Source organism: Watersipora subatra, chromosome 4, assembly GCF_963576615.1.
Source record: "Watersipora subatra chromosome 4, tzWatSuba1.1, whole genome shotgun sequence".
In the NCBI taxonomy this organism is placed as follows: domain Eukaryota; kingdom Metazoa; phylum Bryozoa; class Gymnolaemata; order Cheilostomatida; family Watersiporidae; genus Watersipora; species Watersipora subatra.
In genome coordinates this window covers 28,617,526-28,645,136 of record NC_088711.1, presented here as the reverse complement: position 1 = coordinate 28,645,136, position 27,611 = coordinate 28,617,526, and the positions used below count along the sequence as shown (strand labels likewise).

General features: G+C 37.3%; 1 protein-coding gene across 1 annotated transcript; it reads left to right on the top strand.

The window, feature by feature from the left end:
• Positions 1-507: 507 nt before the first annotated feature.
• On the top strand, positions 508-27,611 carry LOC137392764 (stomatin-like protein stl-1). Its single transcript, XM_068079087.1, has 9 exons — positions 508-588; positions 3,990-4,127; positions 4,537-4,636; positions 4,743-4,801; positions 8,887-9,019; positions 13,874-14,023; positions 14,133-14,311; positions 21,011-21,139; positions 27,062-27,611. The coding sequence occupies exons 1-9, from the start codon at positions 562-564 to the stop codon at positions 27,173-27,175; spliced, it is 1,029 nt and encodes a 342-aa protein (XP_067935188.1). The 5' UTR covers positions 508-561; the 3' UTR covers positions 27,176-27,611.

Genomic DNA, 27,611 nt, shown 5'->3' with positions numbered 1-27,611 from the left:
GAAATCTAAACTTCAGTGAGTAGCTTTGATTTTTTTTAAAGTGAGGATAAGACTGCAAAAAGACATTTATTATTTGTTGAAGATTAGTGTGTGAGAGCACCAGAATAAAGGATTAAATTATTGTAAAACTGCATTAGCCTTTGTCGATGTTCGGACCAACCGTTGTCTAGATTCGGACCAACCTCTGTTTAGGTTCGGACTTGTCGATGTTGGGACTGTTTCCCCATACAGTGAACATATTTAGCAATAACATCTGCGTCTGCAAATATGTTCTTTACGATGTTGCAAAAGTCTGTTTTAGACTTTTGATTGCAGTTGTAATAACCGCAAAGTGCCCGTTCGGTCGAACCAAAGTTGAACTTGCTCATGTAAGCTAGAACATTACCTCACATGTTTAGTTTCCTAAACAATATAGTCCGAGTTAAATACTATCTTATGCTTGATATTGAAAAGAAATCAGTTAACCAAATTTCAGACGTTGTACCGCGCTAATTACTAGCCGTAACGCGGTCTGATGCAGCTACTTTCTGTAGGTTTCAAGTAGAAAAACTAGCCTATATAATGCTTCGCGGCTCGAAAGTACTCCAGGTTTGTTAAGCGCTTGCTAGAAAGATCATTTACAGGGTCTTGGTTGAATTTAGATTTTGTGTTATGCTTTAACAGAACTCTAGCAAAATAATATCATCCATGTAAGTGTATCATCCATGGTGTAAGATTTGTTAATAATTTAAATGCTTGGTCGTTTGTGGAGCCAACTTTTTATAATGCTTAGTGTTGTTTATAAAATGTTTTGATATAGTTTTATCTCTGGTATATTTGTCAGTATGGGGTTTGTAAAATCATGCTAAAGATCAGAAGGGTGAACTAAAAGCGCTGAATTAAAAACGGACGTTGCCTACTATTTTTTAAAAAGCCGTTGACTCGGAAAACCGATGCATTTGAAACGGAATTTTAACTTAAGGAAAGCCATAATGTGTGTTTAATAATCAAAAACAGTAATGTGCTAACACTTTAGTGAAAACAACACAAAGGAGATATGTAAATGCTAAATTAAACGTAAATTTTCCACGTCACGCTAGTTTATGAAGCTACTAGCTATTGGGTTCAAAGACGAGTTCATCAGTTGGAAATGTAAATTAATTTGTGAGATTTCAGTGTGATAACATGTAATGTTCCTATAGAAATTTGTAAAGTGATGATGGATGAAAGGTACTGAAGGATAGAAGGATGAAGGTAGAAATCGTACAGATATGTAACTACGAAGTTACACATCAGTACGATTTCTAGCCATTTATTTTGACAATATCATATAGATACAATAATTAAAAGAGCGAGCCTAACGTTAAGCTTTTTTAAAGAAAACACTTTCTCATGTTTCAAAAGCTCTTAAACTAATTGCATATAAATCCCTTATTGGACCAATTATATAGAATATGATTGTCAGGTGTGGGATCTGTACTATGATCTTTACGCCTCAAGGCTATTCAAAGGAAAACAGCTAAGTTTATCTGCAACGCCAAATGTCGTGACACTAGCGTCACGACCTTGGTGAAGGAATTTGGCCTGGCAGCCTTAGAAAATCACCGAAAAAACATACATACATATCCTTGCTACACAAAATTATCAGTAATTCATATTCTAGATTTCCTGGAGCTTTACCACACAAATTTCCGGAACTTTTTAAGTTTTTGGACCACATCAGCACCGCTACTCGTAACCAACAAACTACTCTGCCATTGAACGTGTCTGGTAAATGTAACGCATACCACAACAGTTTCCTCTCTAAAATATATAATGATCCAGAATATAAAACTCGGTCAGGCGTACAATTTGTGATCAGTTTTACTTATTGTAAATCATTCTTAAAGGTATACATTGGCTTTTTTTTCAACTATTTATTTAATTTTTTATTTTAGTGAGACCTGCCACAATATTTGAAGACATATCTGCAGTTACTAATTTTACTGATACTACCAAATTCAAATTGTCGTTTATTTGCCAAAGTCAGGTTAAATATGCTGAGAACTATTTTATACATAAAGTTTGCATTGCTACTGTTAGATTGAGTTTCCTTGTTTTGTCATGACAGTTTTCACATTGGCTTTGAAACGATGAGTTCACCATTATGTAGGAGTTCAAACATTAAATCTTGCAAAATAATTCCGAATTGCTATACTCCTAATGATGGTTGGAGTTGGCTGTATTGTGAAGTCTTATCCGAATTGTTATACTCCTAATGATGGTTGGAGTTGGCTGTATTGTGAAGTCTTATCTGAATTGCTATACTCCTAATGATGGTTGGAGTTATCTGTATTGTAAAGTCTAATCTGAATTGCTATACTCCTAATGATGGTTGGAGTTATCTGTATTGTAAAGTCTAATCCGAATTGCTATACTCCTAATGATGGTTGGAGTTATCTGTATTGTAAAGTCTTATCTGAATTGCTATACTCCTAATGATGGTTGGAGTTATCTGTATTGTAAAGTCTTATCTGAATTGCTATACTCCTAATGATGGTTGTAGTTATCTGTATTGTAAAGTCTTATCTGAATTGCTATACTCCTAATGATGGTTGGAGTTGTCTGTATTGTAAAGTCTTATCTGAATTGCTATACTCCTAATGATGGTTGGAGTTATCTGTATTATAAAGTCTAATCTGAATTGCTATACTCCTAATGATGGTTGGAGTTATCTGTATTGTAAAGTCTTATCTGAATTGCTATACTCCTAATGATGGTTGGAGTTATCTGAATTGTAAAGTCTTATCTGAATTGCTATACTCCTAATGATGGTTGGAGTTATCTGTATTGTAAAATCATATCTGATATTTTTTGAGTCATAATTGATTTTATCTGCAATGAGGCTAGTTATTTAGGTTATGGTTATATTGCTGTGTTGTTACCGTAACCTGTATTTGAACGCCACCTTCATTTGAACGCCACTTCTATTTTAATGCCACTTTCTTTCACTGGTACTATTTGACATTCTTAACCATGATGAACCCATAATAGTGAGTGATCAGTTGAAAAGTGTCCACAAAACTCAACTAATAATGACTTGATTACATCAATAACAATTTATTCGCTTCATGTTTCTCTTTGTGTCGAAGTCCATTTTTCAAAGGTTTTGGTTTTTTCATTAAAACTTTGAAAGCAACACCAAAGAAATAATTAGCAACTGTATCAGGCTAATAGTAGTTCCTTTTTTAACACAGTCTTGCTACTTTGATGTATAGTATGTGGGAAAAAGTTTTCGCATTTACAATGGAAAATGTACTATGTTGAGGCTAATTTAATTACACACGGGTTCTCTTTATTTGCACCAAAAGTTTTTATTCAAAATGGCATAGCAAAAAAAGTTTTGTTCTGCTAAAAAAATTGTTTTGACACTAATATTGACTAGCTCAACTGTGCAAAAGACAGGTTGAGATGACAAGACATTGTCGAAGGTATTAAACAGGTTGAGGTGAGAAGACGTTGTCGAAGGTATTAAACAGCTAAAAATATAAAATGGTTCTAAATAGAGGCAACTGTGCAAATGGTGCCAAAAGTATTTCTTGATGCATATTTATTTAGATATCTACCACAAGTTGGAGGTAAGTACCCAATTTCTTGCCTACAAATGTCGTACCGCCCAAAGGCGAGTACAGAATATAGGCAACATACGATTAACTCGCGAAAGGGTTAAATTTATCTTCTCAATATTCGGACGAGGTGTTTAAAAAATACCACGCCATCCTTTATTTGAACATCACCTCTAACAAAGCCTCACTTTCAGGGAAGACTTGAAAATAGAGCACCATGGCGCTCAAATAGAAGTTTTATGGTAATTTGGACTCAACACAATGTTATTGTTTTAAAAACATTAATTTTAAAACACATCACTTAGCCATAACTGCCAATCAAAAACTTTCTGTGTCAATTCAGCATATTTTCATATAAAAAATTCAATTCCATCCTCATGGTTAATGATGCAATATTTTTTATAGTTGGCCCTTAAGCGGCAGCAGCTTAGTCAGCAAGCTCGTCTCTTGTCAGCCAAAGTGAACACTATTATATGCTTCGTACCCCAACAAGAAGCTTGGATTATTGAGAGATTTGGGAAGTTTCATAAAACATTAGAGCCTGTAAGTTTCTTATCATTATAATTTCATTTTTGTGCCATATGCTGTCTAAAAGTTTAATGACATTACTTGGATGATGGATTGGATAGATGTGAGCAAATAGCACAGGATTTGGGTGTATAATGAAAATGTGTTTTTGATATTCTTCTATATTACGTGTGAAAGACCACTCACATTATTAATACTCCTATAAAAGTCCAATCAAATTGTCGGCAAAACAAAAGTAAGCAGTGTGGAGGCGTCTGTCATTTTTCTATTGTAATTGATAAATCAAGTTTTAGGGAACCCGCTTTTCCTTAATGAATTGATGAAAGATGTTTGCCATATTTCATAATTGTTGTTGCTTAAAAACATGTGCTAAGGAATAACGTTTTATTACTCGTCACAATACCTGTATGAATTGTTGTTGCAGGGTTTAAATATAATACTTCCAGTGGTCGATTCCATAAAGTACATACAGAGTTTAAAAGAAATAGCTATAGATGTACCGCATCAGTCAGCCATCTCATCAGGTCAGCACAGAGTACTGCTAACATTTACCTAACAGTCATATTTTTACTTGCTCTCTTGTGTGGTGGTCTGGCAGCCGTTATTGGTAGATCTACTCTTGTCTTGCAGATAACGTTGTACTAACTATTGATGGAGTCCTCTATGTAAAAGTCATTGACCCTAACAAGGTAAGTAATGGATATAAATGGACATATTGTATGCTTTTTTAGTGGACAGTTATACAGCGGCTAGTCTATGGTTTCCCACTCCACCAAGGATTTCCATAGTACCATAATATAATATCATTACATCTCCACTGTTAAAGGTTGACTTGCAACAAAATTCACATTACAGTTATTTGGTATCAAAAGATTCACCATGTTTTACTCTGTTGTGTTGTAGGTGCCAAATATGTGGAAAGGTGATTACAAGCTCTTAAAAGCTCAAAAACGAAAAGCCGCCGTAGATTGGAATCTCTTTATTTCTCGGACGTATTCATTACAGTTTGGTTATCGTCTTGTCACGTGATGTTCTCACGTGAATTGAAAGGCCAATAAAAAGCTCAATATAAACTTATCGTAGCACTAGTTTATGACAAACACTTCGGGTTTTACCGAAGACCCCGTAACAAATATAGATGCTCGTTACTTTAAAGTTTTGTTTCGGCATTATTCAATCGTCAAGTCGTAATCTGATCATGTGACCCAATACTCCGAAAATAGTTTTTGCAGCACTTTTCGATTATCACAGGTGACCAACAGGCTCGTCATGATTATCAGACAATGATATGTACTCATTCGAGCTAAGGTTAAAAAGTGTAATGATTTTTTTGCGGTAAGTTATAAGATAACAGTGCTAAAAGTGACAGCGTTACAATGACAATAAAACAGACGCGTAAAAACAATAGACATAGTTTTATTGAATGTGTAAAGTATATTTGTGAAAATATTTCGACGAATGAGGTTGCATGAAAGTGTAAACAGAAACCATCCTGAAACAACTACGTCCCATTTGAGCCGTTTTGGAAAGAGAATCCTACAGAAAGCGTTTTGGAAACTACGGCGGTCTCATGTGGCTGCGATTAAATGTTAATTTTTTTGCTTTTAAGATCTTGTAATCACATTCCCACATATTTGGCACCTTCAACACAACAGAGTAAGACATGGTGAATCTTTTGATACCAAATAACTGTAATGTGAATTTTGTTGCAAGTCAACCTTTAACAACTAACAGTCATCCTGTACAACTGTGCATGGATTTATGCCCGGATGAACCAAGCAAGCCAGAGCGCGGGAAGACTCATTCCATGCAGTTAATTGCATGCGCACTGTTGACTGTATTTATCATATACATGTATATTTGAGAAATATATATGTATATTTGAGAAATATACGTGTATATTTGAGAAATATACATGTATATTTCTCTGTATATATATGTATATAATATACAGTATATAATATACAGTATATAATATACAGTATATAATGTACAGTATATACTATACAGTATATAATATACAGTATATACTATGCAGTATAATATACAGTATATAATATACAGTATATAATATACAGTATATAATATACAGTATATAATATACAGTATATATTGTACAGTATATATTGTACAGTATATATTATACAGTATATATTATACAGTATATAATATACAGTATATAATATACAGTATATAATATACAGTATATAATATGCAGTATATAATATGCAGTATATAATATGCAGGATATAATATGCAGGATATAATATGCAGTATATGATATACAGTATATGATATACAGTATATGATATACAGTATATGATATACAGTATATGATATGCAGTATATGATATACAGTATATCATGTACAGAATATCATATACAGTATATCATATACAGTATATCATATACAGTATATCATATGCAGTATATCATATGCAGTATATCATATACAGTATATCATATACAGTATATGATATACAGTATATGGTATGCAGTATATGATATGCAGTATATGATATACAGTATATAATATGCATTATATGATATACAGTATATCTGTATATGATATATACAGTATATCATTTACAGTATGTCATATACAGTATATCATATACAGTATGTCATATACAGTATATCATATACAGTATATCATATACAGTATATGATATACAGTATATGATATACAGTATATGATATACAGTATATGATATATATACTGTATAGAGTATACATATGTGTATTTGCCATATATACTCAGCGGTATGGTTCCTCTTACATGTAAGGACATTAAAAGGACAGTACAGTAAAAGGACATGATAGATTCCTTTGCACTACCTATTCACAATTGGAGATTAGGTTGCGGACCTTTCATCTCTAGTGCATATAATTATCTGCTTACCAGATGCAACCAATTATCCTGGGTGCTAGCTATCTTGAGCAAACTTTGAATGGAACCAGCTACTAGGCCTTTCATAGGGCTACTCCATCACTTTTCGGGTAGGAGTACGCCCTGGGCACTCGTGTCAAGTCCCCCATTTGGCAGGTGTTGCATCGACACACCACTGCCAGATCATTCCTGTTTTGCCTTAGCTCCGCCTTTGGAGTTGGTGTGAGCTTATTAACTCCTTGGTCTGTGTTTCAATACGGGTTGGATAGAGTGAACTCCTTGGTCTGTGTTTCAATACGGGTTGGATAGAGTGAACTCCTTGGTCTGTGTTTCAATACGGGTTGGATAGAGTGAACTCCTTGGTCTGTGATTCAATACGGGTTGGATAGAGTGAACTCCTTGGTCTGTGTTTCAATACGGGTTGGATAGAGTGAACTCCTTGGTCTGTGTTTCAATACGGGTTGGATAGAGTGAACTCCTTGGTCTGTGTTTCAATACGGGTTGGATAGAGTGAACTCCTTGGTCAGTGTTTCAATACGGGTTGGATAGAGTGAACTCCTTGGTCTGTGATTCAATACGGGTTGGATAGAGTGAACTCCTTGGTCTGTGTTTCAATACGGGTTGGATAGAGTGAACTCCTTGGTCTGTGTTTCAATACGGGTTGGATAGAGTGAACTCCTTGGTCTGTGATTCAATACGGGTTGGATAGAGTGAACTCCTTGGTCTGTGTTTCAATACGGGTTGGATAGAGTGAACTCCTTGGTCTGTGTTTCAATACGGGTTGGATAGAGTGAACTCCTTGGTCTGTGTTTCAATACGGGTTGGATAGAGTGAACTCCTTGGTCTGTGTTTCAATACGGGTTGGATAGAGTGAACTCCTTGGTCTGTGTTTCAATACGGGTTGGATAGAGTGAACTCCTTGGTCTGTGATTCAATACGGGTTGGATAGAGTGCCAAAAATCGCATGGATCCATGTGCCATGAGGCATCGAGCAGCATGACAAACAATGCACGCATTTGCAAACTGGGTGAAGTTTGCCATTGACGTCGGTAAGCTCACCACTTCAAGCCATTGCTGTGCGACGAGTGCAGCACAGGCACTCCTCGCCCGTCGAGTCCGTCAATGCCACGGTCAACTCATAACACGACAAGCGAATGTGTTGTCACGTTGCAGCTGTGCTTTTGACAACACAGCAGGCAGTCATCGTGCTTCGCCATCGCCAAGTGTACCGATTGCCAAGTGCACGGATCGCCAAGTGCACAGATTGCCAAGTGCACGGATCGCCAAGTGCACGGATCGCCAAGTGCACGGATCGCCAAGTGCACGGATCGCCAAGTGCACGGATCGCCAAGTGCACGGATCTCCAAGTGCACGGATCGCCAAGTGCACGGATCGCCAAGTGCACGGATCGCCAAGTGCACGGATCGCCAAGTGCACGGATCGCCAAGTGCACGGATCGCCAAGTGCACGGATCGCCAAGTGCACGGATCGCCAAGTGCACGGATCGCCAAGTGCACGGATCGCCAAGTGCACGGATCGCCAAGTGCACGGATCGCCAAGTGCACGGATCGCCAAGTGCACGGATCGCCAAGTGCACAGATCCACTGCATGTACAGTCGGCTTGATTACAACGGCGACAGACTTGCTCAGTTCACATTGCAGTGAAATTGACTAACTTTATAATATAATTTGATTATGGTATACATAAGAATGGATGATACATAAAACTGATAAACAGGATTGCTACTTCGCAGTAGATGCCTGTCTGATATTGATCTATTAGAAACTTCTCTTAGGTCTGCTGATAAAATTGATTCTCTATTTTTACAAGGAAAATAGTACACTTTTTCGATAGAACATAGAGACTGCGTGTGTATGTTATAGGCTAGCTACGGAGTAGAAGATGCCGAGTACGCTGTCACTCAGCTTGCGCAGACAACAATGAGGTCAGAGATCGGCAGAATAACCATGGATAACGTATTCAAAGAGAGAGACGCTCTCAATCAAGCTATAGTTGGTATGTACTGTTGGCTTACTCAGACTTCTGACAGCACTCAACATTGCATTGTTACCGACATGTTATTAAAGATGTGATTGCTTCAAACTTAGTTGATTTTAAAAGAAAGCATTTTTTTTCAGTTGATATGTTGTTTGTTAGACGAGCTCATTGTCAAGATATTTGAAGACTAAAATCGAAAAAAATTGATCGCTTTAAAAATGCTCAGGCCAAAAAAGCTTGTCCAAGATGATGTAACGAGTGATACAACCTGTTTCTATCTCTCATATTCCCATGGGTTATTGCGATAAAAGTCTAGTTCTACGCGGCTCTATTAGCATATATTTTATTTTGTATTTGCTCATGTTGGCTAGGATAAAATTTTAAATCCAGCTACAGATACATAATTATGAATGTCTAAAATGCCTCAAATAAGGGAAATTAAAAACTTGTCATATTAGCTTCCTCTAAATGCTGTGTAAACATCTGAGTACCGACTACGATTCTGCCAGTCTACGGTAATTAGGTTGCCGAGTTAACTTATTTCATCGCGGCCTTTGTATCAGCTAAGTTCTCAGTTGCTACCCACACCGGAAACTAGCTACTAAACAAAATAAGCACGCCGCCATCTTTAAAAAGAGTATGTTCGAATATATGGCGAAACCAATTGTATTCCAAAAAGTCATGTATAGTCTACGTTATATAGTCATTATCAGTATCAGTTTGTAGAAAAAATTTACTGGTCACATTAGATTAGTTAATTCAAGTACAAAACAATTTCGTTGAAATCAATTAACCCACCGATTCTGGCAAAGTAGCACTAAAGCCATTCTTGCACCTGGTTGGCGGTTTGTGGACTCGCCTGTTTTCACTTAGTAGGTTGGAGCATAAAACTTATGAACTGAATATTTGGTCAATTGGAATTGAGTCGAGCTCTGCAGAAGTACCTGCCAACAGAGCTCTGATTACACTTCATAAATCCATCTATCAGAGAAGATTTCAGCACAGATGGCGACAGGGCTATGATGTATTCAAAATGTTCTGCAAATCATGCTCTGCATTGTCTTCAACAATACTATTTTATATAATCTTTACAAGCCAAAAAATTTTCATCGCATCATAAAGTTTTTATTAAAAACATCCATCCAAGTTGTGGCCACTCACATAGTTTCAGGTCATATAATAAGACAAATTAATCTACTGCGGCAAACTCAAACAAAACATATTATGGTTTGTGCAACACACATTCGCGTCTCTCTTGCCCATTTAAGGCAGTTTTCAGACCGACACACTGCTCCCCTAGTGAACTACCTAAACATCCTGTAATAATAAAACAAATGTAATAAATGTCATTCACATACCATCAAACCTCTAATTGAACGCCATGATGTTCTATTTTTCAACCTTTCTCCTATAGTGGCGGTCAATTGGAGGCGGCGTTCAAATAAAGGCTGACGGTTTATTTTTCAATTAGCTCGTCAGAATTTTCAAAAGATAAATTTAGCCCTGTTACGGGCGAAGCGAATGTCACCCATATTTCGCCCACTTTTCCTGTAGACCAATATTAAACATTTTGAATGCAATAAATCTGCTAACTCACCTTTAACTTGTCAAATATCTCTTAACCTGTGTCCTTCTTTGCAATTTGTCGGCATTTTTAGAATTTATTTCATTCTAAATTTGAAGACATATTTTTACTTTATACATGTACTGTATATATTTATTTAACATTGTTGAATAAAAGCTCATTGCACTCACTAATATGTTTGCTACAGTTTGCAGACAAAACTAGCTTTTTATGTGCAATAGAAGTGGAGTTATGAGCATCGATTCATTGTAAGCCGTGTTAAGATAGCCGCAAGGATGCTATTAAATAACATGCTATAAATCTGCATATTTATAAGGTATACAACAATAATTTATCAAATGATACAAGTAAATATTTATGAACAAGTGTCATAAACGAACCATACTTATATTACATACAGAAACAAAAATTAACGTTTTTAAAACAGAAATATTTCCATCATTTGCTCAGATAGCTGCGTTCTGATTGTTGCTTTCGTTGGAACGAACATCTTCTAGTTGTCCAATATCTTCCACAATATCTTCTGGCCTCAACTCTTCTTCTGCACTACTGAACTAGTTGATATTAGCGTCCAAACAATTTTTTGTGAGAGCAAAACTTTCACGAGATGCACTTAGCACTAATGCAATGCGTAGAAGTTTTACTCGCCATAAATGCAGCCTTTGGTCCAAAACTTGCGAATTGGTTTTTATATTTAGGAAGTATTAGGACCGGGTTCAACGAAAACTACTGTTAGCCTGAAAGAGTGTAGTAGCTATTTCTATGACGTTGCTTTCAAAGTTCCATTTACCATCGTAAATTTAAACCGTTTTTTATATTTTTATAACATTACTTCGAAGTATCAGGACCGTGTTAAACAAGGAACCACTATTAGCCTGAGAGTAATTATTTCTATATTGTTGCTGTGAAAGTTCATCTACCATCGTAAATTTAGGCGTTTTTTTTTACATAAACGGAGGCTACTTCGAAGTAGAAAGACAGCATTAAACAGAAAGCTACTACTAGCCTGAGATCGTTATTGATTATTGGTATGGTGTTGTTTTCAAAGTTTTAATGGAAAAATCGAAAAGCTTTGGAATTGGACAACGAAAGAATTTACTGATATTGATATAAACGATTCATTATTAATACGATTTTGTGGACACTTTTCTACTTATCAGTTAATATTATAGGCCCGTAAAGATCAAATAATGTCAAAGTGTCAGTCAAATGGAGGTGGCGTTCAATTGGAGAGGTGGCGGTCTAGTTTTCAACTTTTCTCTCAGGGTAGCAGTCAATTGGAAGTGGCGTTCAATTAGAGGTTTTACCGTATTTGGCGTTCTAACGCGTATCTACTGAAAGCTTTCAATTTGAGAGTTAGATAGATTGCGAGTGTAATTTTCAAAATGAGTAAATGTTTAACGAAAGCATAAATCCCCAAAGCCAACAATTCGAAGCTTTGTTTCTCAGAGCTAAAGATGAGCATTGATCAATCAATGTTCCTCACTTTCTACAAGTGAGAAATGAACATAAATTCCAATCGTAAATCTAATTTACTAGCTAAAAATGCCAAAGAAAATCTTAAGCAAATATTATAGCTAGGTGAAACGGTAAAAAGTTGTGAAACGATTGAAAAGTTATGAAACGGTGATTCGTGATAACAAAAAGTTATAATTTTACTATTAGTAAATGTATTCATGAGTACTAAAATTATTACCATTAGTTTAGAATATATGTAAAGGATACTCAAAGTTAAAGATAAATTTACCTACATTTTCCTATCTTTCTCTGCAGCATAATGCTGTTGACGCCTGTCAGCTCGAATCATAACCTGTCCGCCCCAATCTTTGATCACCTGACGCTCAGAAAACTTTGAGTCACCTTCACTGAACTGAGCATTGTTACAATTCTGTTGTTCGTCAATAAAATGTGTCGGTGCAGTAATTCAGTAAATTAACGATGTCAATTAAATCAGTAAATTAAATATCGATGTCGGTGTATTTAGCTACTAGAATCTACTACTAGTCGATGCGCATAACTAACTAGTAATAGAGTAAAATCCGTAACAACAAGAATCTTCGAAATCACAGACAAACCTTATTACGAGCGATAACATTTAATATGTCCTATATAAAAATTCGTGCTGATGATTGGCTAAAGAAGAGATCTTATATTTATCGCTCGTTGATTTTTTTCACGTGTATCACTCATTACGTCACAAATGAAGCACCCGCCTGAATCTGCGCTTTTTAAAAGATGGCCTCATTCAAACGCTTATATCTCTAAACAGGGTTAAGACTATAGAGACAAAAATGACATCAAATTGTAGCTGATGTTTTAGCCTTTTATTGGTCGTAATTTCATTAAATTGACCTTTCTGACACAATCACATCTTTAAGAGCTGCTTCAGCAATAATTATGTTTAAGGGTTGAATGGGACACTTACACTTTTATTTGAAGAATATGTTTTGTTCAACGTTGTAAAGCCGTATTCGATTAATCAATGTGTAATTGTGACATGCATTAGGATGTATATGAGAGAGAACTCAGTGGTATCTAGAGCTCAGATGGATGTATATAAGAGAGAACTCTGTGGTATCTAGGGCTCAGATGGATGTGTATGAGAGAGAACTCTGTGGTATCTATGGCTCAGATGGATGTGTATAAGAGAGAACTCTGTGGTATCTAGGGCTCAGATGGATGTATATGAGAGAACTCTGTGGTATCTAGGGCTCAGATGGATGTATATGAGAGAGAACTCTGTGGTATGTAGGGCTCAGATGGATGTATATGAGAGATAACTCTGCGGTATCTAGGGCTCAGATGGATGTATATGAGAGAGAACTCTGTGGTATCTAGGGCTCAGATGGATGTGTATGAGAGAGAACTCTGTGGTATCTATGGCTCAGATGGATGTGTATGAGAGAGAACTCTGTGGTATCTATGGCTCAGATGGATATGTATGAGAGAGAACTCTGTGGTATCTAGGGCTCAGATGGATGTATATGAGAGAGAACTCTGTGGTATCTAGGGCTCAGATGGGTGTATATGAGAAAGAACTCTGTGATATTTAGGGCTCAGATGGATGTATATGAGAGAGAACTCAGTGGTATCTATGGCTCAGATGGATGTATATGAGAGAGAACTCAGAGGGCTAGTAGATGCGGCCTGTCTCCATCAACTGTCATTTTCAGATTTTTTGCTCCGTACCTATAATTTACTGCTCTTTTGGATCCCAGATTAATGTTGTGATGTTCTGTCTTATTGGTATGGAGCATACTTTTGTCACTTTCCATTTCAAACTGTAGATGCGATAAACAAGGCCTCGTTAGCCTGGGGAATCACATGTCTCAGATATGAAATCAGAGATATAAAAATGCCAGACAGAGTTTCACAGGCTATGCAGCTCCAAGTGGAGGCTGAGAGGAACAAGAGAGCTCAGGTCCTTGAATCTGAAGGTATATCAAGCTTTTTTGTTATTTCCAAAGCCTTGTATTTGCTCCAATTATCTCCATTTACTGTCTTTTATATACTCCGAGAGACCGAAACACCTTTGGATTGTTACAGGTATTAAAATAGCGGAAATAAACAGGGCTGAAGGAAATAGGCAAGCAGCCATATTGAAATCTGAAGCCGAGAGAGCAGCGCAAATAAACATAGCGGAAGGAGAGGCAAATGCTATACTAACCAAGGCAAAGGCTAAAGCAGCATCACTGGAACTCCTGTCCGCCGCTATTGGTCGGAAGGTATGGAATAGTTAATATAGCCTGCGGCTATTGGTCAAACAAGAGGTATGGAATAATTAATATAGCCTGCAGATGTTGGTCGAAAGGTATGGAATAGTCAATATAGCTTGCGGCTATTGGTCAAAAGGTATGGAATAGTTGATATAGCTTGCTCTCGCCGTAACTGGTATAATGAGTCATAATTCTAGGTACCCTAGGACACTTTTATTTCACTAGTATTTAGTTACGTGAGTAGCACACAGAGTAAAATTTCGCTGCAACTTAATTTCGCAGCTCTGATGAGTGCGAAAATATAGTGATGTGAAAATAAATGCAGTGGAAAAAACAGATTACATTCCTGAGGTCCAGTTTGCTAATAAGGAAAAAAATTCAATTTGGGACTAGTTCGTATTTGTAAACCGCAGGTTGAAATGTGTAGGTGAGATCGATAATTCAATTTGATCACTTGCTTCCATTTGTTTCTTGGACTATCAATGGACGTCTAGGTCCCTCCCACCGTGACATCACACTCGAATCCCAAGAAGAAGAAAATACAGTCAAACATGGATAACTCGAACTTCACGGGACCGAGCGAAAGTGTTCGAATTATCAGAGCATTCAAGTTATCAGGGCACTGTCACAAGTCCATGTATTTACTTATTTATTAGTAGATACATGTACATATACAAACTATAACATAAATCAAAAGCACAAATGGCTTGTTTCAAATTAAATGCTTCTAATGTAAAGTTTAAAACGTTTTTATTAAAAAGTATAGAGATTTTTCTATCACTTGAGATTGGTTTGTTGTTTGAGGTGATGTTATTGCCAGGACGTTTTTTAGATTGGCATTGGCAAAACTTGATCGTTGTTGAAATGCTCAAAAGAAAAGACATCTTCTTTCTTTTGAGCGTTTTACACACGATCAATTTTGCCGATTTTTTTTTAAGTTTATGCAAATATTACCTCACTTTACCTGGGATTCGTTAAAAGCAACACTCCGAGGCAGTTCAATTAGAAGTTTTACGAGGTTTTACGGTACATTGTATATCACTCACGCTTTTTTAATGGATACTTATTGAATGTACACACGTATTCTGTGTTTGAGTCAAACGATGAATAGTTTTTCTTAGCTAAGACAACGTATACGTTTGATTACAACAATTTTTAAGACATTTTAAACATTCAACATTCCGACGTTGTTTCAACACGGAATCAACGTCGGAAAACTATTCATCGTTTGACCTAAACACAGAATACATGTACGTTCAATAAGTATCCATTCAAAAAGCGTGAGTGATAGAGTGATATACAGTGTACCGTAAAACCTCGTAAGACTTCTAATTGAACTGCCTCGGAGTGTTGCTCTTAACGAATACCACTTTCCTTGCTTCTGAAAGGCGATCGCTAAGCGGATGTTTGGTATAAATCAAATTTCGCCAAACCTTTAGAAAAGTCGTTGACAAAAATATTTTGCCAATGGTGGTAATAACGACGCTTATGAATTACGAAAAGTTGAGGTTTACCTCTATGGCTTGGAATAAAGTGATTTTCTAAAGCGATAATCGTTTCGGTAGTCGTTGGGCAAAAAACAGTTCGAGTTAACAGTGTTGAGTTCGAGTTATCTATAGCAATTTATCATTACGTGGGAACGGACCAAAGAAACCGTTCGAATTAACCATGTGTTCGAGCTATCCCTGGGCGAGTTATCCATGTTTGACTGTATATAGGTAACAACCAAATTCACAACCAAAACTGTATAACCCTTTCGCAGCCATAAACGCATTTATGCGTTTTCTAGGGGCCACTGCCATAAACGCAGTTTTGGACTTTCTCAGCAATTGCGTGGTAATCTGATTTTATTATTTGTTGGCCACATAACCCACGGTCCTTAAGAGTTTTATGAAATTGGCTGTGTTGTCCGAAGATTTCTCTATAAAATCAGCCTAAAACAACGAAGCAATTTCAAACTTTTGTTTGAGAATTTCTCATCTAAAAACGGACATTTTTCTGTGAGTTCATTAACTACCGCGTGCGAGTCATAAAATAGGTAATTAGTTGTTGATGACATTATAGCCAATGAATATTTAGATTTTCGTGATTATACAGATAATTAAAGTAGCAGCACTGTCTTTAATGTGTCTGTTCACAACCAAAACTGTATAATGTGGTTGGACCTGGTGAGGGTTGATATGTTTTTTGGTTGGTAATAAAATTCTTCATTACAATAATTATTCTTCAATTTTATGACTTCACCTACCAGACTTTCGTCTTCATCAGTTACAAATTCGGTGACTAAACTGATATCATTTTAATTTGCTTTGCCATGCTGCTCAGTCGGTGTATTAGCTATAATGAGTTTACCAGAAATTTCCCATTGAGCCCAACCACAGATGAAAATTGCTTGCATTTCTAATATGAAGACTCTATTGTGGATATCAATGAACAAAGCTATTTAATTTCGCGTTTTCGCTCGTTCGTTATGATAGTTTAGTTTCGCTCATGAAATTTTCGCGAGAGGATGACACAGCGAAAATGCGAAAGTTAGATGACGCGAATACATAAGTGTCCTAGGGTATGCCAGCAATCCATCCATAGTCAATAAATGGCAATATGAAAGAACTGAATGAGCCTGTAATGTTATCTTGTATACTGAATCATACTTTAAATTTAGTTTGTCTTGCTGACAGTTGTGTATAGAGTAGGTGAGTATCTGTAGGTTAACATAGCATTTATACTAAACACCATTATTACTTGATTTCTCTCTAAAATCTACGTGACAAACATATAATTTTCGACAGTAGCATAAATTTTTGCTTGAAAATGCCCACATTTATAACATAGAGAGTGCAAGGTCATCCTATGTGTATTAGGCCATAGAGCTGTTATAACTATTTATGGTCTGAACAGAGAAGATAACTTTCATTTTTATTCTGTCTTAGTTGTCAACTCGGTTTATTTGGCATCGGTTTGTAAGCCCGACAATCATCTAACAGTGGCAATGGCTGTATATTAAGTTCTCATATTTTAATGGTGCGTTTTTTGCTGAAGGTGCAACTGCGCACATGTCATGCCATATTCGTACAAAACTTGACATGGTCACTACGAATGGGGCGTGTAAACTCTCATACCACTGGTCAACTGGTCAACTGTTCAACTGGTCAACTGGTCAACTGGTCAACTGGTCAACTGTTGGCATTGCATCTTTCATTCGATTAACGGTTTTATTCTTGTTTTCATAGGCCTCAATTCTGAAAATATTTTTGCAGCAACCAATCATCTTGACTATCAGAGCACATTGCTTTCGTAAACTGCAGTTGGTTTAAACAATTTAACATTTAAAACAGTTTTTATACTACAGAAATACAAACCTTTATCAATAAAAAGGTCAACAAAACTTTTCTAATATCCTTTCTAATAATTTAATAATTCTAGAATTTTAATAATATTAATAATTTAGACACGGTCACCCGCTATGCTATGCTCGTAAGGTACAAGGAAGATATTGTAGTAAGTTAGTTGATTATACGTTCATAATTTGTGCTGCGTACTTTGGTGCCTGATACCTCATCAAGATGACTGTGTCTGTTCCCTGCTCACACACGGGATGTTTGTAATTACAGCTTATGGTAAAATCTCAATATTATTGAATAACTTGATGAGTGTGAAAACACTCTTGGTGATAAACACTCACATAATAGTGTTTATCAACGCAATTCAAACAAAGTTGATGGCCATGTCATAATTACATAATGCAAGGATTTTTTCATAGACATACGAATCAGCAAGTCATTTTACACATGAAAACAACTGGCTATAGGTTATGGTTTATTTATCTGTGAGCAGCGAAGGCAGTCATCCTGATAACTAATTCTGTTAGATGTCCTAAAAAGCATTTTTAGAAAATCAGCCATTTTTAGAGTTGTTTTACAAAAGAACTTAACGTATCATATGTGCTTTGATTCTTGTACAATCTTCAATCTCAGTCAGGATAGCAGAGTGTATAAGCACCTCTGTTTACTAATTATATCATATCAGAGTGTATAAGCACTGATGGTTATGATCACCGTATGGTTCTTGGGAATGCCTGCATGTAGATGGTTGTGATCACCGTATGGTTCTTGGGAATGGCTGCATGTAGAATGCTGCCTTTCATCGAATGTCATACAGGTCACCTTGCTTTGTAGATATTGCGGAACCTGTGATATTTAGGATGGTCAAAATACATGAGCTGTTTTATAGTAGTATATTTTCTATTTGGAGTTGTTTATACCTTCCTTGTCGCTTTACATACACTAGGATTTATCTTGCTGTTTTAGTTTATTAATAGATTGATTACTGATAGACCGATTACTAATAGACTGATTACTGATAGACTGATTACTGATAGACCGATTACTAATAGATCGATTACTGATAGACTGATTACTGATAGACCGATTACTAATAGATCGATTACTGATAGACTGATTACTGATAGACTGATTACTAATAGACTGATTACTAATAGGGTATAAATATCCATATACCTATTATGGTTGTCAGCAAGCTGCCCTCTTAAGCATTTCAGCTATTCTCATCATCCACACCCGTTATACACACTATTCTCATCATCCACACCCATTATACACACTATTCTCATCATCCACACCCGTTATACACACTATTCTCATCATCCACACCCATTATACACACTATTCTCATCATCCACACCTATTATACACACAATTCTCATCATCCACACCCGTTATACACACTATTCTCATCATCCACACCCGTTATACACACTATTCTCATCATCCACAATCGTTATACACACTATTCTCACCATCCACACCCATTATACACACTATTCTCATCATCCACACCCGTTATACACACTATTCTCATCATCCACACCCGTTATACACACTATTCTCATCATCCACACCCATTATACACACTATTCTCATCATCCACACCCGTTATACACACTATTCTCATCATCCACACCCATTATACACACTATTCTCATCGTCCACACCTGTTATACACACTATTCTCATCATCCACACCCGTTATACACACTATTCTCATCATCCACACCCGTTATACACACTATTCTCATCATCCACACCCATTATACACACTATTCTCATCATCCACACCCGTTATACACACTATTCTCATCATCCACACCCATTATACACACTATTCTCATCATCCACACCTGTTATACGCACTATTCTCATCATCCACACCTGTTATACACACTATTCTCATCATCCACACCCATTATACACACTATTCTCATCATCCACACCCATTATACACACTATTCTCATCATCCACACCCGTTATACACACTATTCTCATCATCCACACCCATTATACACACTATTCTCATCATCCACACCCGTTATACACACTATTCTCATCATCCACACCCATTATACACACTATTCTCATCATCCACACCTGTTATACACACTATTCTCATCATCCACACCCGTTATACATACTATTCTCATCATCCACACCCATTATACACACTATTCTCATCATCCACACCCGTTATACACACTATTCTCATCATCCACACCCATTATACACACTATTCTCATCATCCACACCTGTTATACACACTATTCTCATCATCCACACCTGTTATACACACTATTCTCATCATCCACACCCATTATACACACTATTCTCATCACCCACACCCATTATACACACTATTCTCATCATCCACACCCGTTATACACACTATTCTCATCATTCACACCCATTATACACACTATTCTCATCATCCACACCCGTTATACACACTATTCTCATCATCCACACCCGTTATACACACTATTCTCATCATCCACACCCGTTATACACACTATTCTCATCATCCACACCCGTTATACACACTATTCTCATCATCCACGCCTGTTATACACACTATTCTCATCATCCACACCCATTATACACACTATTCTCATCATCCACACCCGTTATACACACTATTCTCATCATCCACACCCATTATACACACTATTCTCATCATCCACACCCGTTATACACACTATTCTCATCATCCACACCCGTTATACACACTATTCTCATCATCCACACCCGTTATACACACTATTCTCATCATCCACACCCGTTATACACACTATTCTCATCATCCACACCCATTATACACACTATTCTCATCATCCACACCTGTTATACACACTATTCTCATCATCCACACCTGTTATACATACTATTCTCATCATCCACACCCGTTATACACACTATTCTCATCATCCACACCTGTTATACACACTATTCTCATCATCCACACCTGTTATACACACAATTCTCATCATCCACACCCGTTATACACACTATTCTCATCATCCACACCCATTATACACACTATTCTCATCATCCACACCCGTTATACACACTATTCTCATCATCCACACCTGTTATACACACTATTCTCATCATCCACACCCGTTATACACACTATTCTCATCATCCACACCCGTTATACACACAATTCTCATCATCCACACCTGTTATACACACTATTATTATTCTGCTGCTTTCAACTAATTTCACTCAAAACCAAAATGCTTCCTAAACAGATGATGAGATTTTGTAATTCGACTTTGACAAATCGTAACACTTGAAGGAAACTTGAGCATCACAGAAGTTGTCATCAGTTGGTTTCAGGTGCTGTTCCATTTGCAGAATGGGCATGATGCGGTCTCTTTAAACATAGCAGAGCAGTATGTATCTGCATTCAGTAATCTGGCCAAAGAGAGCAACACAGTACTGCTGCCTTCAGACACTGGCAATATGAGCAACATGGTTGCCCAGGTTAGTAGCATCACTTGTTGGCGCTAGTAGCACCGCAGGTATTCTTCAGCGCTTGGAGCTCTTGGGGAGGGTGATAAGCTAGCCTCAGATGTATGCAGTCACTGGGGGAGGGTGAGAGGCTAGCCTAATGTGATTTTTTGCTGGGGTGAATCATTTTTAGGTCTTACCCATTCAATTATTTAGATGACTCTGCTGCGTCTTCGCTCACTTCCTGTGCGGCTGGCAGCAGTTTGAGTGCAGGCCAGAGAAAATTGTTAAATCGTTGAGTCTGGTTCATCAGAATGTGCGCTCATTGTGTGATGGACTAGAAGGGTACGCTGTGAATAACTCAGGGGTAATTATTATTGTAAGCCAAGACATGACTCAGTAGTAGCCTTTGTGACAATGTTTGAGGGTTAATCCATCGGCGGTGGTCTAACTAAGTGCATAGGCAAGGAGCCAGAGCTACATCAGATAGTTTAGTTCGTTTTAAACAAAATCAAAGCATTGAGGCTGCTAGGTGTACTCTTATCAACACTGGTTATTCAAGTTGTTCTGATTTGTGTACAGGTGCGGTGGGCTGACATGAATAACAATAAAGCCAATGACAGCGTGTTGGCCCATAATGCATTATGATAAATCAGGCAGCGTGTAAAACTAACCCATAGCTATTGAGTGTGGGAGAGCTGCTGACCTCCATATTGACTGAGTGTACTGTATCAGCTTAGCTTATTCATTAACATGATAATAGCAAACAAAGGCAGCTGTACCTAATATCTGATTACTTAAGCAGATGTAAGACAACTTCACATACAGCTGTTGTGAAAATTAATCAGGTAGAACAGGAAGCGGCTTATAGAAATGACGATCTCTGGTTGTTTAGAGCTCTCTTGTGCCACCCGCAGTTACTTCTAAAGCTCTTACAGGTTCCCTATGTGTACACCAGCTGCTCACAAGAGCTATACGATCCCTATGTGTACACCAGCTGCTCACAAGAGCTATACGATCCCTATGTGTACACCAGCTGCTCACAAGAGCTATACGATCCCTATGTGTACACCAGCTGCTCACAAGAGCTCTACGATCCCTATGTGTACACCAACTGCTCACAAGAGCTATAAGATCTTTATGTGTACACCAACTGCTCACAAGAGCTCTACAAGGACTTGCTTATCACAATCGTGCACTAACAAGCTGTCAAAAGTATTCTACGATTAGGATTGGCTGAAGGTTAAAATCTGAATGCACCCATAGCACCTACACGCATTCTGTAAAATAAGCACTCTTAGTTTAGCCCTTGTAAGACCAAACATAAATAGCCTTTCCAGTATCATTAAGTGATGTTATCTACCACTTTCTGACCTTCAAGTCCTTGAGTGGAAACTATAGCTTTTTGAAATCATTTTTATCTATCAACCAATGAGATTGTTTTAAGCTTCAGTTCTTGCGTGGAGTATACATACACTCCTACAACCTGAATCTTCTGTTTCGAGAGCATTAACATTATATGGATTTTGCATTATAAAGGGTAAAATGCATGTAAATTGCTTTATCTATATCAAGATCCTCCAAAATCACTTCTTTAGCCATTTAAAATAAAAATAACTAAACTGAACTTTTTAATTTAAAGACTACAGTAATTGTGGTATTATTGCTTTGTATCGACAACTTTTTTCTTATCACTTTCACTTTGTTTGGTGTCCATTATTACGGTAATTTTGCGTCAAGTTGAGTGCACACCTTCAATGTCTACTCAAGATAAAGCTTTTACTTTGTTTCTCCACAGCAAGGTTTATAATGCAAAAAAAAAACAGACAAATATGGTATATTTTCGCACTTAATCATAATAAAAGTGTCTCTTATCTTATTCCTTACCATGTTTTCTCGACAGCACTACCAGTTTTCTCCATATTATATGTTGTAAAGAAAAAAAGATAAAATATTGTGTATGTCAAAAATAAAATGAAGAAAAAATACATTTTTACTATAATAATGGCGGTGTCTTTCTGTCCCAGATTTTTTAAGACGGATCCAGGATTAAAAATTAGACTAAAGGATTGCTGTTAATAAGAATCGAACACGTGGCATTCAGCGTGGTGTACCGACACTATGGCATTCAGCTTGGTGTACCGACACTATGACATTCAGCTTAGTGTACCCACACTATGGCATTCAGCTTGGTGTACCGACACTATGGCATTCAGCTTGGTGTACCAACACTATGACATTCAGCTTGGTGTACCGACACTATGGCATTCAGCTTGGTGTACCGACACTATGACAATCAGCTTGGTGTACCCACACTATGACAATCAGCTTGGTGTACCGACACTATGACAATCAGCTTGGTGTACCGACACTATGGCAATCAGCTTGGTGTACCGACACTATGACATTCAGCTTGGCGTACCGACACTGACATTCAGCTTGGTGTACCAACACTATGACATTCAGCTTGGTGTACCGACACTATGGCATTCAGCTTGGTGTACCGACACTATGACATTCAGCTTGGTGTACCCACACTATGACAATCAGCTTGGTGTACCCACACTATGACATTCTGCGTGGTGTACCGACACTATGGCATTCAGCTTGGTGTACCGACACTATGACATTCTCGACTTTGGGTATTTAAACTAATTATGCAGCTACTTATTTCCTGTACTTTATCGGCACGCCTGACGATCTCTCATGGAGCCTCTCTAATACGATGCAAGAACTTGACATAAATTCTTTACGTTCAGTGGATTTTACATAGGTTTATTGCTGTTCAGAAAATGTAGTTCATGTCTATTATATGGATTGTGCTAGCTATGCTACTTGGCATTGCCCGAGTATTAAAAATCAGCTTATAAACAATGAGAAGTAATGAGAGTTGCCTGCCACTTGCTATTAGACTGGAAGATTGTCAACGGAAAATTTTAGTAAGCCAACTAATGACAATTACTTATTTATGCAATTGCCTTATGTAAAGCCGTTGGGTATGTGCTCTCATATAGAGACATATTGGCAAGCTTTCAACTAATTCTCTGGTCTATTGGGTAGGGTGTCGGACTGATGAATGGTAGGGTCTGAGATCAAATCTTCTTCGGTATGGATTCTTTATTCTAAGATTTTAATAGCTATAGCTGGAATGCATACATACGGACATACTTTGAAAAGTATATACATTTATAGATATAGATGCAGTCAACTTCTGTATGGCAGCACCTAGTCTGTCTTGACAAACTGTTGTTTTTTGCGGAGTTGTCGCTTTGCGAGCAAAACTACAGCCTGTCACAAGACGCACTGCACCTGATGCATCAGCTGCACTGAAAGGAAGTTGTTCTCTTCCATCTATGTGGTTTGGCTGCGATGTTATGTCGGTCGCTCCGTCGGTAATCATAACGGATTTTGCGCAAAAGTTTATGTAGAAAAGAAAAGATGTAAACGTTTAACCAGCGACCAGTCTCTGCGATAAACTTTAGTAGAACTTAAGAACTTAGGCCACAACAGCAACTAAATATGTTGTTATTTGTGCGCTCAGTTAGTTTTATTTCGATTTTTGTATCAGTCAGTTTTATTGGTTCTTATTGATTTTATTTTTAATTAATTTTATTCTCAAGTTCTACTAAAATTTACCGCAGAGACTGGTCTCTGGTTAAACGTTTATATCTTTTTTGTTTCTACATAAATTTTTCGCGAATTCCGTTATGATTACCAATGGAGCGACCGACATAACATCGCAGCCAAGCTGCATAGATGGAAGAGAACAACTCCCTTTCAGTGCAGCTGATGCATCAGGTGCAGTGCGTCTTGTGACAGGCTGTTGTTTTGCTCGCAAAGCGACAACTCCGCAAAAAACAACAGTTTGTCAAGACAGGCTAGGCAGCACCTTGTATTTTGTGCTTCTCCATTAACCACCATCTCAATTATTTGATGGCCAATACCGCTTTAGGGGTGACAGCCCTTTGAAGCAATATATTTGTGTATAGAATCAAGCAACATCTCGACGTGTTTACCCAAAGCGCGTCAATGGGATACAATGGGATATTGAGAGTGTCACAGAATTCAATGGGTGGCATGTAACATTGCCGGGTCGTGTGCGTAACGTGACATACTTTCTCGTAATATTATTATTTGTTTTGCATTCTTTAGAGGAATAATGCCAACGCAGTGCCATTCATTAATAATAAATATGAACTGTGGTTATTCAAATGTCAAACAAGAGCTCATTGCCACTGGGCAACTGCTGAGATATTGTCGTCATTCTCTGCGTTAGTTTTTCACTGCAAAGAGAATAAGAACAGCGTTACATCGGACCTCTTTTCTCAATTTGGTCGAGTCAGCTTTTTGAGGGTGAAGACTTATGAAAAGTATTTCCAAAATATTTGTGATGAGGCGCTGTACATTCTTCTTGTCCTTAGCACATTTGATGTTAATGTTCTATGCTGTCTGCTTGCATCCTTTTTTCGATGTTTTTTGTTTGAGCATAGTCTTCGCACAATCATAATAAAATTTCTCTTATATTAATTCCTTAACATGCTTTCTTTACCTCAAATATATTAGAAAGGAAAAATGAATAGTTAAGTTCCATGTAGACGCACGGACATAATAGTGTTTTATTAGATGCTGTTGTTGCGCATGTAAATTTAGTCGAAAACCAGCAGTTTGCTTCTCTTTATTATGGGTTTTGTCTCCCATGTGTAGTAGTTTTTTCTTCTGAGTGGATCTCACGTGCATGATAAATTTATTTCTTTTGTACATAGATATAATAATATACTGTAGATATAAACGTTTGTTATATCTATGGTTTTGTACTAATATGAGGCAATATAGGCCTATAGATGCATGTTGCCAAGTATAGTACTGCAAGTGGCCCTCAACTTTGCCTTAAAACTAGCACTTGATGTACTCACAAAATGTTTCTGCAGTTATCTGCAGTCGATCTAGCTTCTGTTCAACCAATGTCTGCCAGCTAGCGTGCAAAGATGGTAAATTTAACAGCGATGCCAAGCTATTGTTGGTCAAGGCGAAAAGACCACGAAGCACTCATCTCATGCCTTACTAGATAGTTTATCTCTGATTTTTTTAATCGCATTTATAGCTGAATCAATCTTGTATCAGCGCAACAAATATTCTAAATTGTTTGATTTTTACTCAATTACTTTAGTACTAGGTGACTAGAATGAGCTAACATTTACATGAGACATACGTACATATTGTGAATAGAGTACCTGCCTGTTTAATTTCTAGTGTACTCTGGACATTATTTACTCTCAGCTCGGCGCCTTCAGGGCATGCCACCATACATCCTTGCACCTAGGATACCTTATGCGCACCCTATGAGGATACTCATGACCAAATATGGAAATATCATGGACTGGGGTGTGCGATGAGCATTGATTTATCCCTATGCATATCCATGAATGTTGCGTTATCTTATATATGCCCACGATATGCGTTCGACACTACAATTACAATATCAATGACCTACGAATGAATTTAATAACACAGTTTTAATATAAACCAAATGTGTTTGTTTCACAGCAGATGTTCGGTATCCCGCTGAAAACATTAACATATTTATTAAAATCTCAGGTCACAGCTTTTGTTGATGCATCATCGCTCAGGCGCTTGTCTGCCCGACATGGTTACCGCGGTACCATCCAGTGGTACCATCATGGATCGAATCAAAGCAAAACACTGTATTTCTCCTAAAATTAAGAATGGCTCATGATTATAATCCGAGTGACTCAAGTGTACTAAAAGAGCAACCCTTTACATGAAGGGAATCAAAATACACCCTTAGTCATACTATTACCTTTGTAGTCACTCATAGTCACTCATTCCTAGTCACAGAGTCATTTGTGTCTCGAGCGTGTTAGATTGGATGGTTACACTTCCAATCTCTGTTAGCTCTCTAAGCACTGTGATTTCACTCGCATTAACTTTTCATAGGCAATGACTATCTATAAAAACTTGGACCAACAGAAGATATCCGCTGCTCAGACCCCACCATATACAGACAGTGCAGATGATGAAGTGGAAAATACAGACGGCAACAGTTTGTAGCCATTATTACGGTTTAGTGAATAAGGAGTCCTCATCAGCTTAGCAGCTTCTCAATGCGTTATTAGTCAGTCTTTGAGGCTGGAAGATAATGTTTATTTTGTTCTTGTAATGCACTAGCGTTTGGTGTTGAGTCGTGAAGGGTTGATTAAAGACGGAAGAGAGAGTTTAGGGTATGTTAAATGCGCTGTATTGGTATTGACAAGTATTTGGACTACCTTAGTTCATGTATATGGTCAGCAATGGTTGCACTGACTATATGGTTAGCAATGCTTGCACTGACTATATGTTATAAATACTAAAATATATGAATCATCGGAATGAATGGATGTACTATCTACTTGCTTTGCTATACTTTGCCATACAAGACTCGCTATCTGTGAATGCGTTAGTATGTTGTCATGGTCACAAGCAAATATAACAATAACTCACCAGGAAA

Bases quoted from the DNA above. Each gene is read 5' to 3' on its own strand.
- LOC137392764 (XM_068079087.1), top strand. From the start codon at position 562: ATGCTTCGCGGCTCGAAAGTACTCCAG. The intron at 589-3,989 runs GTTTGTTAAGCG...TATTTTTTATAG, and splicing joins GCGGCTCGAAAGTACTCCAG to TTGGCCCTTAAGCGGCAGCA. The intron at 21,140-27,061 runs GTTAGTAGCATC...AACTTTTCATAG, and splicing joins TGAGCAACATGGTTGCCCAG to GCAATGACTATCTATAAAAA.